At 38.1% G+C, this 21393-nt stretch overlaps 1 protein-coding gene across 1 annotated transcript in view; it reads right to left on the bottom strand.

The window, feature by feature from the left end:
• The window catches only part of si:dkey-288a3.2 (protein phosphatase 1 regulatory subunit 37), a 75933-nt gene that overhangs the window by 40743 nt on the left and 13797 nt on the right, over nucleotides 1-21393 (bottom strand). The window contains exons 4-9 of the mRNA XM_059353928.1: nucleotides 12766-12811; nucleotides 9171-9271; nucleotides 8865-8984; nucleotides 7368-7515; nucleotides 4408-4563; nucleotides 2365-2477 (exon numbers count right to left, since the gene is read on the bottom strand). Of these exons, the coding sequence (XP_059209911.1) occupies nucleotides 2365-2477; nucleotides 4408-4563; nucleotides 7368-7515; nucleotides 8865-8984; nucleotides 9171-9271; nucleotides 12766-12811 (684 nt within the window). The remainder of the gene's footprint in view (nucleotides 1-2364; nucleotides 2478-4407; nucleotides 4564-7367; nucleotides 7516-8864; nucleotides 8985-9170; nucleotides 9272-12765; nucleotides 12812-21393) is intronic.

The raw sequence follows: 21393 nt of genomic DNA on the forward strand, positions 1-21393 counted from the left end.
TTGGCCCACATTTGCTCCTCTTGTCTAGTCCTTCAAAAGACAAGCCAACAAGCCAAGAGGACAGAGAAGAAAAGCACATACACCAACCAGAAAGGTTAATAACAGCTCTCCTCGTCATCATATTCGACACGACCAGCTACGGGTCTAATTATCATCATTATGGCCTGCAAGGACATCTACTTATCCCTGTGACTGGCAGGCCACATGAGCACCCCTCCTTAACACACATCTATTATTTAATCAAACTGTTCCTTCTTTTGGTAGCACTGGAGGAGACAGGGGAAGTGTATGTGAGTGTGTGTGGCAGGCCTTTAATTTCTAGCCTTTTGACTTCCCAATCGCCACTCACATGACAGGAAGGTACAGTTTATGCTGCCAATCAGGCGAAAGGAATGCATGTTATTAGGAGTGTACAGTGAAACGTGTGGAGGAGGGACTTTTTCACAGCGGAAATTCTCTGGATGAGGCCAACGCTCTTCATTTTCTCAACAGCAGATAAAGGAAAGCAGGTATCAGTTGGACAGTTAAACTCAGTTAATCAAAGTTAATAGGGCTGCTCTGATGACTTCATGGGCAAAGATAGAATTAAGTGGATATTTTACCAAGTTATAGTATTTTCAGCATGAAATTCATGTCTTCCTTCCTTGCAATGGTGGAAAAAGTATTCAGATCCTTTACATCAGTAAAAGTACTAATACCACACTGTGACATTACTCCACTACAAGTAAAAGTCCTGTGTATGAAACTTACTGAGGTAAAAGTATAAAAATATCAGCATCAAAAGTAAAATCATATTGCTCATTATGCAGAGGGCACTCATACTGTTTTATATGTTCTAAATGTATTATTAGATTATTGTTTTTGAGGCATTTATGTTAGCAGCATTTTACTGCTGTCAATGTAGGGCTCATTTTAACTATTTAATATACTTTTATGTGGTTTAATTTATAAACATGCGAAATCACTTTAAATGTATCATGTTTTTTATGTTAAATCTCAACCTAAAAAGTATCTAAAGCTGTCAGCTAAATGTAGTGAAGTAAAAAGTATAATACATGCCCTTAAAATGTAGTGAAGTAGAAGTATAAAGTTACAAGTGTAAAAATACTCAAGTAAAGTACAAACACCTCAAAATTGTACTTAAGTACAGTACCTGAATAAAAGTACTTTTAAAGTACTTTTTGAAGTAGTTACATTCCACCACTGCTTCCTTGATTGTGTTTTTGTCCTGAGCTGCGGTGAAGGTACAGTAACACAAAGAGGGAATTCCATACCAAAAAAGTAACTCTGTTAATAACCAGTTGACTTGCATGGCTTAGACTGTCGACGCCTTATGTTAGCTTCAGAAAAACTTTGAATGAAATTACCATGAAATGAAGTCTTTGTCCCACACCACGTACATTAGAATAGCAGTAGGAACAACACTTTAACCATTTACCAGTTCAAAACAAAAGTTATGTAACAAATTATTTGTCCTTAGAATAACAAGTAACAAGAGGTTTTATTGTACCTGTGGCAGCTTCTCTGTAGAGGTGTGAATCAGCAGAGGCCCCACGATACGATTTCATCCCGATACTTGTCACGATTTGATATTATTGCGATTTTAAGCATTTTGCGATATGGTGCGTATTGCGATACAATATAATGCGATTTTACCTGCATTTTGTGTCCACAAAATTTAATTCAATCAAGAATTGTTTTGTCAAATAAGAGAAAATTCCTCATTCTATTCATCTCACTTCAGTCTATTTATTTTGCCACAATGAGAGATAAAACCCACAGACTGACCAACAAAGTATTCGGTCAAACAGCAAACAACTGCAGCATTTTATCAAACTTTCCTCGACTTTAAGATTCACTGCTCTGAATGAATTTGAATGAAACATTAAAAAAAAGCCTTTGCAGCGTTATTTCAACAACTTCCCAACACGATATCCTGACACACATGGTGCCTATAGATTCCTTTGATCTTCTAGTTTCATATGATACCAGTATCTCCAGTATATTCCTTAAAGAGAGCCCACTACGGAACGCTACTTGGCGGCCATGAATCAAAATAATTAATAAATAATAATTGCCAAAATATTGCGATACTACGCTGTATCAATTTTTCCCCCCACCTCTACTTCTGTGTCTGCTATAGGATGTTCTGTATCTGATGTGCGCTTCAGCTTTGCAGAAATCAAACAGGGACTGCACTTTGATTTGTCAGCACAGTCTGCTTGTGTTTTCTTCTGCACGTTTCTGATCCTAATTGAAAAAAATGTCTGTTCTTTTCCAATCGGAATATATGTATATGTAAACGTTGCCTGTATGCATTAACTGATTTTGCTCTAAACTAAAAGCTGGTGCTCTGTTCCTCACCAGAGCCTTGGCCAGATGGACCATGCCATTTGCAGTGATTTGGTTGTTCCTCAGCAGTAAGACCCTCACACCTGCCGTCTGCCACCTCAGACCATCACACAGCTCCTCCAAACCTTCATAATAATAAAAAGAAAGAAGAGAAAACAAACAAACATTAAATTATGGTAATTAGCTAAATGTGTCAAACTCAACTGCTTTCTATTTGTGAGCTAAATGGCACTGACAGATGTTTAGTGGGAGTGAGCTCTACTAAGTATGTTGCTATTATTTTTTTTCACATACAGTATCTATATCAATTAGATAATATTTAAGCTGGACTGTGCCAGTTTGCACAGTGACAGTGTGAGGACCCCTCCTGCTGTATTTACCTATCCTGTTGCTTTGCTGTTTTCTCTTGTAAGCTGCTGGCAAGCAAGATTAGGTGGGTCAGTCTTTCATTAGCGAAAAAATTAAACAAGGACTGCCAAAGTGTTACTAATAACCAATAAGATTTTGTGTTAACATTGTAAACAACTTCTGCGAAACATTTGCTCTGCCTCTCGTTCACACGATGTAAATTATGAAATAATGAAAATGCATTCTGCAGCAAAACAATTTTGCCTCAAGTTTAAAGGAAAACTGAAATATTCTGGGAACTACATTTATTTGCTTTCTTTCACGGAGTGAGATGTGAAAATTATCAAGAAATAGTTCTAGAATATAACTTCTTCTCAAACCACAACATGGCATTAACTTAACCCAAACACATTTCACCAATATTTCTGTAAAAATGTTGACTTAATCCTTTAAAACAATCAAATAGGGCTTTACTCTAAATTAGTTGATTGCACTATACACATTTGAGTCAATATCACTATAAAGTGCCTTTGGTGTCCTCATCAGAATCGCTCAGTTATTATGAAAATGTAACAAAATAATGAAACATTTACATATCAGTACAATGATAAGTCTCCTAAAATGTCTTTCCTTCATTTTATACTGTTTTTTCATTGAATGTATGTGATTTTGGCATGCCCCACACACTGCTTCACTTATTACAGTGTGTGTAATAAGTGGTTAAATGATTCTGATAAAAAAAAAATACATGTTTTTATTGTCCACAACAAGTTATTTGATAAAACCACCCATTTTGATCATGTATATTCTATTTTCATCATCATATCAAACATTTTCCATGTGTCCCTGAAATTGCAGCCCTGCCGTTGCCCTAGCCACCCTGTCATTATGAGGTAACTGCCCCTTTAAGAAACCCTCTGACGCTCTAAGTGACATTTTTCCCGCCAATTTGTCTTTCTTCAATAGAGGCTGAAACAGTGGCTAGTTGCAGAGTGTTTTTGCTTATATTTCCTCATTTTCATGATATTGTGTGTGTAGTTGAATGCTGTCAAGCTCAACATAATGTGTGTGTGTGTGTGTGTGTGTGTGTGTGTGTCTATGTGACATATTAGAAAAGTTGTTATTCTGAACGTAAAACAAAAAAAACCCAATGTGAACAGAAAATTTGCAGCTTAAATGAATAGTTGGCCATGATAAGAAGAATGATATAAATTCCATATCTGTGCATTAAGTACAGAGCTAGAGACAGGACATGGTTAGCTTAGCTTAGCTTCAAGACTGGAAACAGGGTGAAACAGCGACCTAACCTGGCTCTGTGCAAGGTAAAAAAAAAAAAAAAGAAGAAGCTTACAACACCTCAGAGCCAGGCGGTAATAACCTCCGGGGCTGTAAAGTGAAGCCAATGCAGAAGTGCCAAAAACTACAATTCTCAGACTGGCTACTTAAGGCTGGCTCGGCTCACCCCTGCTTTTAATCTTTTTTAGATAAACCAGGATTTAAAAGGAGTCAGACACTGCCAAAATGGCAATGACCAGAGCCAAGGGACCCATCCACTTCATTTAGGCTATTTGGAAACCTTTGGGTGATGTCAAGGAGAGTATGTCCATATTTTATACAGTCAGTGCTATAAACAGTCAGTTTTGCCCTGTGCAACTTTGAATAAATACATGCAGTATTGTTTTTGCTCTTTAAAAAAGAACATCCTACCAGCATCTGCTACACAATTGCTGCTGAGCTCCAGTGTCTGTAAGGTGGTGTTGTAGCGTAGCATGTCTCCTAGCTGCAGGGCGTCCTGGTAGCTGTTCAGCAGGTTGTTGGTGAGGTGGAGCTCTTGCAAAGCCTTGTTTGTCTTCAGTGCACCAGCTACAAGCAGCAACACAATAAAAGATCAGACACAGGATCGCAGAATTTTCATTACAACCTTAAATGAATTAGTCCTAAAAGTTTTGAATTTGAATTTGTTGGAAAATTCAAAAATGTTAGCATGTAGCATTACTTTGTTGCTTCCTTTCAGAAAATTCATATTCAGTGAAGATTCAGGAATCTAACTGTGCCCACCTTAACCATTGGGTTGATTGTGAAATTTTACTGTTAACATGGCCACAATTGTGAGATAAGACACAGGTTGACAGATACGAAAATCTATCAAATGTAATTTTCTTTCCCTCAGAATAAGAGACTAGTGGCTTGCTTAACTAAGTGAGTATCCTGAGTTGTAAGCTTCTCCCACTGATTTAATTAAGATACAACAGGCAGTGGTTATTGGTGGGAAGCCAGTTGGGGACCAAGTCCTTGTCAGAGGGATAATGTGAGGGTCCCTACACACAACTGTTGAAGTTCTGGCTATAAATATTTGTAAATACATGGCCAAAATTAACAAATCTATTTCATCAACTAATCATCTAGTGATATTCTCAATAGCTTTAAATGATTCCTTGACCCAGAAAATGTATATTTTGACACCAAGATTGACCTTCTAAGTGGCTTGGAAGATATATTGGTTCTCATAGATTTTATATGGCTGCCATCTCCAATCCACAATCTTGATGAAGTGGTTCCCATCAAAAATGGAAACTTATGGTGATGGAGAGCATGTGGGAAATATTTGGTGCTTTTGTGTGGCATGTCCCCTTTATTTTGCTAAGCCGCCTGACTACTAGAAGGTAAAATATTCAAGGCATACGGCTGTCTGTAACCTCAGAACAACTCAGGAGTCAGCAGTAAGTGTACGGGAATTTTCTCTTCTAACTTTGGATAGCAACCCAGCTCCACACCTCCAGATTAGGACGTATAGATTTAAAAAAATTGATATTAGATATGATACGTTGTACAAGTGCTAAACACGGGGCCTGCAGGTTGTAGCTGTGATAGACTGATTAATGGCGAGTGAACTTGAGCATGAAAACGAGAGCACAGCGGGACTCATCGCCTCCTGCAATTACTGCGGTAAAGATCAAGTGGCACTCCTTCACCATTCTAACACGAATAAGCCATTGTTGGAGCCAGAGTTGTGACTCCTCAGCACAGGGGATCTTACAAAACACCTGTCAACTTTCTTCAAAATGTCAGTGTATGTATACACTACTGTAAGGATATGTTTCCTAAGGTACTTCATCAAATCTTTGATGGTGTTTTGTAGAGATATCTTGCATTTATGTGTGTGTCGCGGGCATTCCCTGTATATTTGTGTACTGTACCGCGGCACACATGTGTCCGTGCTGCCTGGGTCCTCACTGCCCTTGCATCCAGATCGATGCTGCAGATTTGATCAAGCCTGTAGGGCTGCATGTGGAATGCCAACATTGTCATCAGGCACAGTGGGAACCAAATGTTGGAATCGGTGGGATTGATCCGGTTGAGTCCACCACGAGCACCCAATCCCGCAATCAGAGGCCCCTCCGATCGAAGGCAATGATCCTCAGCCGGGACCACCCGCCGGGAGGGAAGAAGGAGGCAGCGGTGGGCTCAGTTAAAGCAGAGAGGACGGGGCAGGAGGAGAGATGAGCATGGGAGGGAGGAGGAGGGTTGTGAGACCCTAAAAAGATCCAGGAAATGGCTGAAAATGTTGGAGGAACAAGTTGCTGCCAGGAAGAGTAGGCAGCACACAGCGTCCATTTGGTTCCTTCTCTTCTCCCAGCTGAGAGGAGATGAGAGGCTGAGTTCACTGATTTCTTTTTTTTGTCCTTACGAAACGTCAGAAACAGGGATTCTTGATTCTTGCAATGAGAGAAATAATCAAATACTCTAAATTAAAAATAAAATCTATGTTTTTTTCTGCATTATAATGATTATTAAATGTGATTTCAGTTCATCTCTGTGTAACTCAGCACATGAAGCCTAACATGTGACTGTACATATTTGTGGTGTCCATCAGCACAGCCAGTACAGCACTCAAGCCCCCTCTGAGTGTTGTGCTCACCCGTGGTGAGTGTATTTATACGTGTGTATACACATCCAGTAATTGTGTATGTGTGTGTTGGTGGGAGTGGGGGGGCGGGCGGGGGTGGTACCCTTCCAATATCCCATTCACCCTTTCACCACAGATACTGTTCAGAGATAGAACAGCAACCCATCAATGAAGGTCAGAGAGGACAGAACCCGCCAAAGTCACTGCACTTTGTTTTTGTTTACTTCAAATTACACTTTTAATAATTTGTGGTTAACAAATAAAATAGTGTGTGCATTGCATGTGTGTGAAGAGTTCAAATGTACTATGACAAAAAAAAGAATATGTGCTGGTCAGTTTATATTTTTGTTCCAAGACTATACAAAGTGTAGTGTGTGTGTGTGTGTGTGTGTGTGTGTGTGTGTGTGTGTGTGTGTGTCCGTCCTGGCTGCCAGAACCTTAATCGATGTGTGCAGCGGTGTGTAAAGTGACAGGTAAGGGATTAGGCCTGTAATCTGGGTCCAGACCTGCAGAGAGGGTCACAGGTCAAAATCTGGTCCTGCTGGCCTCAGGACACACCCACCCACACACACACACACACACACACACACACACACACATGCATGCAGTGCTCCAGTCCACACTTGCAAAAATATAACAATAACAACACCACAAAGGAGTGGGTTTTTAGAAGCTAAACCTCAGAAACCTCATTCATTCAGTGGGGGAAAATTGCTTGTGTGTGTGTGTGTGTGTGTGTGTGTGTGTGCACACGTCATACCCAGTGTGTATAGCGGCATGCCACTGAGCTGGGCATTGTGAAGGTGCAGCACTGTGAGCCGGCTGGTCAGCAGAGCTTTAGATAGAGACTGGGCCGGGTAGTCAACCAAGGGCACGTTACACACGTCCAGTCTGGACAGACGCACACTCTGAAACACACACACACACATGGAGAAGATATAGAATGCGTAGGGCTGCACCATTATCTAATTGCAAAAAAATTTGACTGATATTGCAGTCGTGGTATGATTCACAATATTGGGAATAATGAGCATCATTATTATTTTCTTTATAAAATATAATAAAATGATCATGGTGTGTTTTTGCCGTGTTTCCATCCACAAATTTGCGCATTTTGAAGATTTACATGAGAAGAGCTTGATGGAAACACCAAAATTTGGAAAAAGGTGAAAATGCACATAAAAGCTTTTAGTCTCGTTTGAGGTGCTTTTTGTCTTTTTCGAAAAATAATGAATGCACTAAACGGGAGATGGAATCGATTTTTCCGAATAAGTTCTGACATAGCGAACATTTAACTTAACTGCCAGTCAAGACGAGCTTACATGAAAGAACAATTATAAGTTGCCCAATTGAACCTAATTCCTGAAGACATATTTTCTCTTGTGGGTGGCAACAGTTGTTTGATTAGCAACCTCTTTTTCTTCATTATTTTTAATCTTTTGCTCAATCTCTTCTTCTACTACTGTTTACTGACGGATTAGCCTACAGAAATACATTACACTGCCATCTTCTGACCAAAGTATGTTTATGCAGCTTTGTTTATTCGCTCTAAACCTAAAGCTCTAAAGTTGATGGAAACATCCTTAATTCTCATTTTATTTAATGCAACATTTCAAAATTTTGCCTAAAAAATTGGATTCAATTTAAATGGAAACGAGACCTGAGTGTGCTGCCCTCTATAGATGCATTTTTTCCTTGGTAATTTACATTTACAAGGTCAAACAGCACATCATGCTGCAACCCCAAAGTATTTTCCAGATTGAACAAAGAGGATGTCAGTTCTCTTTACAAGCATCATATTACAATGCCAAACTAGTGGAAGTGAAAACTGTTTAAAAGTAAGTTTACTTTAAGAACTCCACAGCGGTTGGTGCGGAGAAAATCCGTCACATTTTTTGACAAAATAGTCTTAACTCAAAGTCATGCTCAGAGTCCTTACATTGTGTTCTCCCACCCTGTCCCGCTTTGATCACACAGACACGGAAGTCAGACAGTGGTAACATTTGGGCCGATTGTTTTTCACCCCACAGCTAATCAGTTATGCCTGCTAATGCTGCCTGTGATACTGCGGTAATGCTGCTCGTGTGTGTTTTGATGTGTTTATGCTCATGTTCGCAGTGGGAAAACTTCTTACCCCGTTTGCTCTGCCCTGCATCTTCAAACCATGTAATGTGCAACAAACTCACTTTCCAGGATGTACATTATCCCCCAGAGAAAGCCTACAAGAAAAGATTACTATTCCACTGCGTCAGCCAACCTGCTTTATCAAATGAGCGAGGGCCCTCCAACACAATGTTCCCATACTGCTGTTGTCAGAAATGTCAAGATGGGTTGTAGATTCATAGTACAAAATCATATCCAGCAAGGACGATGCTCCCTGGAAGAGAAAAAATAGTGAAGAAGAAAAAATGAAGAAAGCAAGGCCCCAAATTTGACAGGAATGTTATGAAGTTCTTTTGGAAGGAAAAAAATAGCCTCTAATCTGATACAGGGGAAGGCCTGAATATGAAACTGTATTGGAAGAGCGAAGATGAGGAAAATAAGTTTTGCTCATAAAACTCACATTTTCTTCCAGTTGGGCTGCCTGCAGATTGATGAAATCAAAGTGCAGCGATTTCAGAACGACTTCCAGAGCTTCACAGGAGCGGTGGTCTAATCGCTCACCTTGATAGAGGCAAGCAATCAAACGGAAGATAATTGGGAGGCTGTTTGCTAACAGGCAAAATTGCACGGCTCTAAATGCGCTTTATCCTTTTTTCTGAAATGAGCATTTCAGCAAAAATCACGACAAAACAACTTCCTTTATGGGCAAAGTTTATCCGTGTACGTGTGTATGTTTTCTTTTAATAAAGTTCTGAGACTTAATGAGAAACAGAGAAGGAGAAATAATGACAGCTCCAGAGGAACACGGAGCAGTTTTGATTCTTGATTGGACTTCCAAGATGAAAATGCCTGAGTGTCCATTGATTACTGACTGCCTGCATTTTAATCAATAAAATCACATTCAGAGACTGAACTTCTATAATCTCAAAATGTAGTCTCGTTACTAACTTCGTCTCTTAATATGTCTCATGCTGTTAAGGAAATTATTATATATATGGAATGAAATTTTGAGAATATGGATCCTGAGAATATATATATATAGAAACTTGAGAATATATACTAATATGGATTTCAATCCATATTCTCAAACTTTCATTCCATATGTATATAAATTTCCTTAACGGCATTCCATATTATATATACGTATATAATAAATATATATAGCTGGACAGTTTTCAGGTTAGCTCCTGAATAATGTTGCTGTTACTGTGTGCACACATTTGAAAAAAAAAATCAACAATTGAGTACAGAATGGTTACCGTAAAATATGACAAATGTTGCATGATTTAATATGTGTATTTTTCAAAAATATAAGACAAAAATGTTATTTAACTGGTCTTCTTTGCTATACTGTAAACACACCAACACATGAGGCAAATGTGTAGCATTAAACCCCAACAAAAAAATAAATAAATATTTATTTATTGATATGCAGAGAACTTTGGGCACAGAAATATCCTTTTGGATAAAGTTCTGATGTTTTGTACTTTTACTCACCGCTGCCACAATGTGAACAACTTTCATCTGTACAAATATGAAATGAACCTTTTCCTTTTTAAGCAATCTTGTTTCTCCTGATTCTCTTTCACATTGTTTATATTTTTTGTTATCTTAATATTTTATATATCTAATCCAACCAGTTATTCTATTGTTTCTAAGTTGTTAATGTGTCTTTATTGTGATTATTGGGGATCGCTGTTACCATTTTGTAATCTGATTACTGTGATGTGTCTTTCCTCATTCCCCATATCTTATTAAAGTAATCCTATATTCGCTGTTAACGCATTTAACAGTTAAGATGTTGTAATCTGATTACTCTTGCTCCCAGCTCTGATCTGGAGTCACACTCAAAATCAAACTGTGACCGATCAAACAAATCCATGTGACTCTCCCTCTCTCTCTCTCTCTCTCTCTCTCTCTCTCTCTCTCTCTCTCTCTCTCTCTCTCTCTCTCTGCTGGGTTAATTCTTATCTCCCCGGCCAAGAAGGGGGAAATGATAATTACTATCATAATTATTTCCAAAATGATTTTTTCCCTGTGTTTTAACAATAATCACTTAACTGAGCGATGGAAGAGGGAGTGTGGGGTGGAAGGGTAGAGCCATCTGAAATCCCATTTTTCTAATCCGCCCTGCGTCAGGAAGATAATAAGGCAGCGACACCCGCAGTCAGATGTCATCAGTGCGTGACGACAGTGACGCCCATCATGGCATCGCACACAACTTTACACCACGGCTGTATGCAGATGTGTCTGCTGCTGCTGTACTTCTATACTAGTGATAACTGGCGGAGTTCTGAGACCTTCAAAGAGGACGTTCTATTCACTTGGAAAGGAAACTACTCTGGATCTGAGCTGGGATTAGGGTTAGTTTAGTTTACGTTACAGATTGGTACTAAAATTAGGTTTAGTTTGTAGTATTTGGGTTTAGTGATACAATTTAACCCTTGTGTTGTCTTAGGGGTCAAAAATGACCCGCCACTATGTTTAACAGCAGAAGAAAAAAACCCTTAATGATCTTTTTTTCAACTTGAAATTCGACTTTTCCCTAGAATGACCCCAACATGAGAAAAAGTCAAACATTGCCTTTGTTCATATTTCCATGAAAGCTGTTCACCAACAGGGTACAAGTCTTGTCTTAGGGGTCATTTTTGACCAGGCAGCTATAAAATAATTTTCATACCAGAAAAACCATGCATGCATGCACGCACGTACACATGCATGCGTGCTAAAAAATATATGTTTACTCCTGTGTAGTACCTTTAGCAATAAAAATACTTACAAAACAAACCCTTACTTTAGTAAAAGAGTAAACCAATTATGATGCATTGTAATAAAAACAAGTGGATTCCACTGATCAAATCCAGTTTTTCTGGACTGTAAGAGGGGAAATCTAAATATTCATAAAGTTTATGATGAATGACAGGTTGTTTCTTCATGCAAGATAGATTCAAGTTTTAAAATGTAATCAAGCTGCTTTATTTTAGGGGTTAAGTGAAGGTGGGTCATTTTTAACCCTTAGGACAAGTGGTGTATACAGAAAATTAAGACAACACAAGGGTTAAACCAGGATTAGGTTAACCCCAATGTGAAGATATAATCAATTGTAGTTTAGGATAGTGTTGATTAAAGTTTGTATTTGAACTAGAATAAGGTTTAGTTTAATGTAAGGGCTGCAATTAAATTTATTTTTAAATAGGTATTTCAGAGAAAAAGGTACAGGTTTTACACTTGGAATTAGGGTTACAATGTAAAGACTACAATCAGATTTAGTTTGGGTTCAAGGTTAGTATTTGAAATGGTATCAGATTTGAGTATAGGGTGATGATTATCTGTAGTTAAAGAGAAGATTAGGCATTGATTCAGGTTACAGTTAGTGCTCGGGTTAAGATTAATACAGGATTATTGTAAATAAGGATAAGGTTTACGATCTGGGTTAGAAAACTAGTTTGGAGGATTTTGTTGGTGTAAATTTTGTGACTAGTGATCTGCCTAATTCTGTGTTGTTTCATATATTATCGTAAAATCCATAATCGTTAGAAAATTCCCTTAAATTTGAAACAGCAGCAGGAATAAGTAGAATGATCCCAAACCATAGAGTCCCAGCAGTTATTCCACTCTGTTTTTATGGAAGATTTTCAATGGAATTTCTGCTTTTTGATAAATACATAAAAATAACACATACACACTCATTTCAACAAATCAACACACTTTGTCTTGAAGACTGAATTAAAGACACTGTGTGTGTGTGTGTGTGTGTGTGTGTGTGTGTGTGTGTGTGTGTGTGTGTGTGTGTGTGTGAAATATATTGAGATAATGTATCAAACATGTACATTTATATACAAAAAATTCAGTCACTTTTATCATTTTCAAGTATCAAGTATTTTTTTGTTCAGTGCACAATTGTCTCATATATTGTTGGTCTGTCATTCCATATTTTTATAATTACACTTTTGATTGAATATGTAAAAAGATTACAAAATCATTCAGTGTATCATGAATGTCGCATAAAGTCCTCAATCATATTTAATAATGACGGAGTGAGGCGTTCAGCTTACCTTTGAGATCCAGACATTTCACACTGCCACCTACACACACACCCTGCTGAGAGAGAGACAGAAAGAGGGGTAGAAGCAGGAGGTGTGAGGGAGAGGCGCGAACACACACACACACACACACACACACACACACAGATATTTGGCAACAGCATTGCACCATCCACCCTCCCCAGTCTCTTTCCGCACGGCCTCTCCATCCATGCCACACTGTACCGGTTTGATCAGGGAGGCTTATTGGACGCCAGAGCATGAATTATGAATTTCACACAGTTTACCGCCGCCGTTGATGGTGACACGGCGTCCTAATTAACCAGTGTATAATAATTAGAAACAGCTGGTCATCAGTTGATGTGTTCATTTGCCAGAGCCAGTGTTCCACATACATCTAATTTGACTGCATCAATCACCGGAGGTGGCAGATTTGTGCGGATGGTGGAAAACACAGATTTTTTTTTAAACTGACAAGCAAAACAGGGAAAGAGATCAGGGATTTTTTTTTAAAAAAGCCTCCTTTTATAGATGAGCCTGTGGCGTGGAATCTTTGTGAGAAGGGTCGTGCTCTTGGGCCTTTAAAAATATCAGTTTTACCTCTGAGCTGATAGAGGTTCCTCTACATCAGCCGAGATGGAGAAAAGGTTACTTGTTGATATTATTCTGCCCAATCATTTATTAGGACAGGTTGGGGTCAGCTGAGACAAAACTGTAACCAGTCCGGATCTGTTGCTTGATAATCAAGTGTTATTTCAAAGAAGTGGCCCACAGGAACAGAGACAGTGCTTAGAGATACGTGGATGACCTGGAAGGCATGGTAACTGTCAAATGTGAGCAAATTAGATACTATTTAAAATATCACTTAGTAGAAGCATCAATTACAGGCCACACACAACCACCAGGGGGCCCCAAAAGTGAGCAAATTAAAAATGATGAAGTCTCCTCTGTTCATCTGTGTTTTTCACAGCAAGGAAATTATAGTAAATATAATGTTTAAATATCTTTATTGAGTTTATTTATCTTTTTATTTGAATTTAAATGTAGTAAATTACACATTGCAACACACATTTAAAGAAGTGATATCTTTCTTCTGTAGGGTAAACATATGTTTACTATGAAAAATATATTTAAAAAAAACAGAATGCAATGATTTGCAGGTCCATTGTGACCTACTGTACACTCACTTACAGAGACAATGCATCTAAAACAGCTTCAGTTTCTGTATTAATATAAATTAGAGATTTTTGTGTTTTCTCTGTTTCTGTACATCTCTGCGCACCACTAAGGATTATGAAATATGTTAATCAAAATCTATCTGATGACCGTTGTGAGGTTGTTTGCTTCTGTTGCCAGGCAGCTGTCAATCAAATCTGATCAAACAACAAACATAAATATGGGTCGTAATAAGCTGCTGTACAAACGGCCCATGGGGTGGATCTTCTGGGGGGGAGGACAGTCTCTGAGGGGGTCATGGAGTCAGGATGAAGCAGATTAGCTGAGTTTATGATAGTTTCACTCTTAGTGATTCATAGGGGAGTCTCCAAATCCATAATTTGATTTGATTATTCAATTCAATTTTCGATTTAAACATTTTGATTTTCAGCACTAAAGTTCAGTGCCATGTTGATTTGAATATTTTCTGCCACATCTGTGGTGGAGTAATGTAGTACAAACTGTTTATATATTAGGGATGGGAATAATGAATCGATGATTGATTAATGGTTGTTAAGAATTTGGTCGATCACATGGAATTTTTAATCGATCTGTGTATTTTTTAAGTTTAATTTGATCTATTTTATTGTATCAGTACTCACTGAACGGAAACACGCTGACCATTCAGTTCTGCGGTTTATACAATTATAAAACACACAGAAATACAAGAGTATTAATTTGAGCAAAACTAGCTTACTGTATCAAACCTTGCTAGCATGAATTACTAAGTTTAAACACAACGCTTATTTAAACACAAAACACACTTAAATATGAAGATTACTGTGAAAACTAACCTCATGGCTCTTCGGGGGCTAAAACATAAGACATTGAACTCCTTGAAGTTATCTTTACAGTAAAATCTCACTTAGTTAGTTTTACGATCGACAGGAAGTCTCTTTTTGTCCTTTCAAAATAAAAGCGTCTTTTGCATAGTACTGTATATATACTTTTATTTTGTCCATGTAAGAATGTTTAATACATACTCTAGTTTGTATAAAAACATATCGATAAATCAATTAATTGATCATTAACATTATAAATGCTTGAGTTGACAGGTTTCCTCCAAACATTTTTGATAACGGTTTTGGTTATTATCAAGAAAACCATGTAAAATGTCTAGATATCAGCTCTTAAATTAAACTCTCATGAGCTATTTTTGTTGTACCAGGCATTAAAATGAAGCAGAAATTGAAGAAAAGGTGTGGGCTTTTAATTTTTTCCATGACTTTATATATATATAATAGAATTTTTGTTTCTTCAACAAAAAGCTAGTGGGGTGTGGGGTGCCCATTTCTGCTCTGGGCCCCCAAAAGTCTGGTTTCAGCCCTGTCACCACCTTCCTGCCAGTCAAACCCTCTCCAGCTCTCTGACTGCCTTCCCTGCGACTGACTTATCTTGGCTGGCTCACTGAATTGCTGCCTTCTTATTTGCGAGCAGCGCCTTGTTTCCTCTCTCTTTGCTAAATATGATTCATTGTTCAAAGGGACACGGGGAGTACAAAAGGACTTGGAAGGCTTTCCTCGCTCGGCTCTCGTGCTGCAGAGAGGAGAGCAAGGCGGGAGACAAAAAGACGGCGGCCATAATGTGCTCCTGTTGAAAGAATTAGACAGATCAATGGGACATAAATTGCACTGTTTATGTATACAAGAGGCTGGTGTGTAATTGGTAGAGGTGGTTGAATTTCCCCCCGTAATCATCTTAACTGAAACACACACACAGGCACGCACAAATGTCTCTACATGCACATATACACACTTACACAGAGTGACAATGTGTATATGTGTGTTTATATAAATAGAGCAGGCTTTCTGTCACTGTGAGCTCAGACTGGAGATGAAATTTCACCTCATTGATTATATGTTTTTATTAAATGAATTTGATCCCCAAAATACAACAAACTGTATGTACATATGCTGTTTGAGATCGCCATCATATATTATTATTCTTTAATTATTTAGCTGTTTATTTGAGTCTTCCAAAAAATACGTCGTAAATATGCCATTTTAGAAAAACAAACAAATCATGTAGAACCATTTTGTAACTGACATAAATATGGTCCATTGTTTCTTCTTCTATGTAATTATTGAGTCAATTAAAAAACATACTTTATGAACTTCAGTCTTGAACCATCGGAAGCTGATATGAGAGATATGCATATTGTTTTTTTCTGCTCTCTGCCTTTGCATAAGAAATTATTATACTTTTCTAAACCTTACCTCTGCCCTTCACCTACATGGCAAATATTCAAAGATATTTTATTATATTCTGTGTTGGCTCCAGATCACCCAAAATGACCTCTTAAACCTGATTGGTGGATCATCGTCTTTTCCCCCGTTGGACCATAAAATGCACCCGAGTACATTACTGCCTGTGAGTATTACAGTAACATTGACCAGGTTTACATCATACTATATCTACTCCATTGGGCATAGTTATTGTACAACTGTACTGTCAGTGCACAACTTTGCTTCGAGGCAACAAATTCACATTTGGGATAAATACAGTATAAAAATAAAGTGTCTCTAACCATCAGTTATGCTTCTTTAGATATTCATGCAGATGCTTTTATTTTTTCTGCAGACAGAAAGCTGTTCAATAGGCACATGTATCTCAGTTTTTGGCTGTGTGCCACATTTTGACTGTGCTTCTCACTCCAAAATGCAACATTACATCTACTTTGGCTGCTTATTTGATTCATCATAAACACGTCATCAGATATTACTGTTTTTACTCGACTGATTTATGCACTACTAAATGGGACACCGTTTCCTCAGGAAAACTATTTTAATTGTAACGCTTTAATGGTTTCCCCATCATGTCTGAGAGAACATGTCAGTGGTGAGTGTTGCTGGGCACACGAGGCAATTTTTTTTCATTTCTCTTCTCCGTAAAACCTCGGTGGGCGGAGCATTTCACAAACGGCCTCAAGCTGGTTTTGGGCGCGAGGACAAGAAAAGTTTCAAAATCTGCAGCCGGCCGGGGTGAAGGCTGGCTTTGGGTGTCCAGCTTGCTTCATTCACGAGTTTCCCTGACTTTGTATGCATTGCTGTCACCTTTGAATTTTTCTTTTGTCTGTTGCATAGCAAAAAAATAATAAAAACAAAACAAAAAAGTGTCACTGTGTGCTGGCGTCCGCTTTGTTTGTGGCACCGAGCCAATGCACGACGCTCGGCAAGAATGTGCAAGCAACTGGCTGGCTACCCATATCACACTCCCAAATGCACACACACACATACACACACACACGTGGAGACAGAGAAAGAGAGAGAAACACACACACAGCATTTCCTCCTCACAAGAAATACAGTGGTGGCTGTTTTTCATCTTAATGAATTTCTGAACTTGTTCGTTCCCTCTCCGCTCGCCGCTGCCTCGTGGTGAAAGACGGAAACCGAAGGCGCCGGCTGCCAAATCAATTGATGTGTCAGGAGGGAGAGAGGACAAAATGGAGTGATAAAAAGAAAAGTGTTCCCTCCCTGACACACTCTCTCTCTCTCTCACACACACAGGCAGCAGGAAAAGACAGAGAGAGGAGGGGAACGGTTTCCAAACTTGACTTCCACAGAAGTCATCTCTGGTGCATTCACGATATTCTTCATTCAACTGTCCAGAGCTGCTCTGCCTTTTTCAGGTGGCTTTGTATTAAAAAGTGTTTGAGTGCACCATTTATCTCCTTTAACTGACAAAAATATAAATAATTATATTGTATGTATTTTAACGTGTATTTTCAGAGCTTTTAAGGGGTTAAAAACCACCCCCACATTTTCCTTTCAGCATCTTTTCCCGCAATAAAGGATAAATTATTTAAAATAACACGACCTTTTATCTCACACCCTTTGAAGGCAGCAAATTAAAAATGTAAATTGGGAGCTAATTAATATGCAAATGTATTCGTTCGCTGTTAACAATTAGCAATTAAAGCTGCAGTGTCTAGAAAGAGCACAGACAAAATTAGTAACTTCATTTATCATTTAAAAAAAGAGAGATCTAAAAACGTACATAAAATTCTAATTGACTTTCACAGTATTTCCCACTGTCACTGCCTTTGTTCGTCCGCACTGCTTTTGAAATATATGATAGTGCGCCTTTAGCGACTTAATTAATGCCACTTTGTGTAAAATATACTGTCCCCTTAAATGGTTGATGTCAAAAATAATGTACACATTCAAGGCTGAGTGGCGAATGCTTGGTTGGGAGGGTGTGTGTGTGTGTGTGTGTGTGTGTGAACCTCACGGCGTGCAGCTTCAGCAGCGTGTTATACATTTTACTTCAAATCTAAAATTTTATTTAAGATTTTGTTTCTCACTATGTGTTTTAGCAGCATTCATATTGGAGGGAAGGAGAGAGAAAAACACAGGGAACCTATTTTTATTTTAAGTATAACAGTATTTTTTAAAGAGCATTAGTAAAATAAGGAGTCAATTTAATAACAAGCCAGTCACCACAATAAATAAATTGACACTTTTTTATAACACTTCTTTTCAGCCTTTTTACCTGCAGTCTGATGGAGAGGGTTCCTGCATCAACAGGGTCTGTTGATCTGATGTGATTAATATTTATTTTGGTCTTTAAGATAAAGAAATTAAAATAACACTGAAAACAGAAATATAAATACTTACACAATAACAAGATAATGAATTAATGTTTTTAACAAAAAAGGTGTAGACTGAGTGAGGTGTGAGCTTATTACACATAATACAATATGCAGACATGAATACACACTGAGCTCATGTCTGCTGCACATTTTTGGGAATTTGGGACTTATGAGGGATTTAACATTATATACATTATCAAATATAATGTATTCATCGGTACATAAAGGGCATATGAATTTATCATATAATCCAAAACACATTTTATGTTAATCATTGTGGAGCACCATTTCACATGGGAATAATTAAAGACATAGACATGCAGTTTTGATTTAGCAGTTTTTTACATGTCATAAGACATTTCGCTTTACATTTTATTTAATGAAATATAAAAACATTCTGTAAGAAATTACATAGACCTTTTTGGTGGCAGTTTAAACTACATCTTATGGGTCTGGGGTTACGTTGGGAGCATTTGGATTTTATGGCCTGGACTGTGTGGATTTGATGTTCTACCGTTCCCTAAAGGTAATAAAAGGTGGATTAATCTGAAAATAGTTTGTTCTTCAAGTTTGTGAAAAAGGATCTTTGACTCTTGTCCTAAATGCTGCTCATTTGCAGTGTTAACTTTTAAAAAAGCATTCTACTAGATATTCAGTGCACTTAAACATTTAAAGGGATACATTTTTTCCAAGGTCACATAATGCCGTATTTCCAACATGTGCTGAAGTTCGACTCGACTCTCTGGTACCTGTCATCAGGAACCGATCGAAACATTGACTGCACCATCAACTGTCCACCTTCTAGTATCAGCCAAGTTCTAATGGAACCTCAGTATGTAAATTCAGGAGGCTGAATTTCAAGTTCTTATTAAAATACTGGATTATATTATGTTTTATTTTATTCTCAAACGGCGCAGCACTTAGCAGTGGCGGTTCTAGACCAGTTTTACTGTGGGGGCCAAGCAGGGGCCAGTGTTTAATCAGAGGGGCACATTAAAAAACAGCAAAGATTATATTTAAGCATTCAAACCCTTTATTTTAGCTTATTTAAAAATCTCATTTAAGTATATTTAGAGATACAAATACATTGATTGAAACAATGAGACTTAGCAACAATAATAACTTTTTTTGTGCGACAATGACATTTCTCATTTTTGTGCACAATTACTTTTTTTATTTTGAAAGTGCAGTATAGTGAGAATTATCTTTTTTATACATATACATACACAAGATTTTATTGCACAATTAAACTATTATACAATGTACACATGCTGGGTTCCTTTTGTGTACAATTAGATTTTGTTTGAACAAAAAATAGGTAACATTTTTTCCGTCGTTCATCGTTATAAATTGATAATTTTATTATTAATTTGACACAGGGGCCACAGCAGGAGCCAAGGGCTTCTTCACAGGGGCAGTGGCCCCTGTAGGCCCCTGTGTAGAACCGCCACTGCCACTTAGTCTAAATGCAAAAGAACCATGACATGTCATGACCAGCAACACACTCATTGTGAACTGCTGCACATCAGTTGAAGAAGAAGTTTACCTACTTCACTGAATTTGTGTTTATAACTGGGGAAAGAGTCTTATCATCACCTGAAAGAACGAGTGCATCACTCTACCATAACTTTTCACCTTCCCCAGTTTCATTTCAGTTGGCTGTTCATTCACTCAGTCAGTCTGTGGTGGCTTTGACTGACTTGGCTGGTTCTGCGTCTCTGAATCCACAGTCTCGCACCTCCAACATATCCTGATTGGCCACTTGACGTGGGAAATCAGCAGAGCTCATCTTTATAATGTAGGGGGGGGTTCATATCAGAACAATACTTAGGCTAATAAATGTCAAAATGATCCGTTGCTATAGGATGTGATTTTGTTTTTTCAATTTCAAACGACATTTATTTTCATTTAATACTTTACCCAAATCAGTATTTTACCAGTGCTTTTATTTTAAGACATTTGATAAGCAAGTATTTCTCATTTATAACAACATACTTTTGATGAATTTTAGACAAATACAACAAAAACTAAGTGTATGGCTAAATTTCACGCAAAAAAATACTGTTTTTTTCTCCTAATTTGGGTGAGCTGACCCTTTAAACCTCAATCCCTCCATATTCTACTAATGCAGTTATTTGGGGATTTAAGTAAGTAAAGTGGGCCAATCCACAGCAACAACAAATAGTTGAAATTGTTTCCATATGCATGAGCATGTAAAGATTCTTTATTGTTGGCTTTTTTTGTAAACATTTGATCATTTTGGTGGCAGAGCATCTCCCCTGTGTGAACCCTCAGTGAGTCCAGGCCTGTAATATTATCCTACTTACAAAAGCACTCATATTACTTGTGCGACCACCCAACCGTGCAAATTCAATTCAGCCTAATAGTGCACCACCAATAGTGCATCACACATGCTATTCAGTTTAACTGCAACTGCTACGAATTCAATTAGAGGCAGAGAATGTAAAATAGACTCTTTTACACGTAGACGAGGTTTTATCTTTTTTCAGTTATGCATGCTGTTTCCCGAGCGGCATTAAAGCAAAACTGTGTAAAACTACAATGGAAAGGCTGTGGAGTCAGTGTGTTTTAAATAAAGCATGTTGTGGCTGCCAGTGTGTGTGGAGGCCGTCTGAATGACAGACTGGAGTGTGTTAGCGGCGGGTCCCGTGGTGATCCTCTTCCCGACCCATACTCCCTGCCTCTCTTTTTTCCGTGTGATCACCATGGCTGCCGCTGTATGCCATTTCAAATGCGCCACTAACCGCCACGTTATCACTGTCTCGGCCTGTAATGAGAGGAACGACATATGTCCGGTCCCCCTGCTGTTT

Source organism: Centropristis striata, chromosome 16 (genome assembly GCF_030273125.1).
Source record: "Centropristis striata isolate RG_2023a ecotype Rhode Island chromosome 16, C.striata_1.0, whole genome shotgun sequence".
NCBI classification, from domain to species: domain Eukaryota; kingdom Metazoa; phylum Chordata; class Actinopteri; order Perciformes; family Serranidae; genus Centropristis; species Centropristis striata.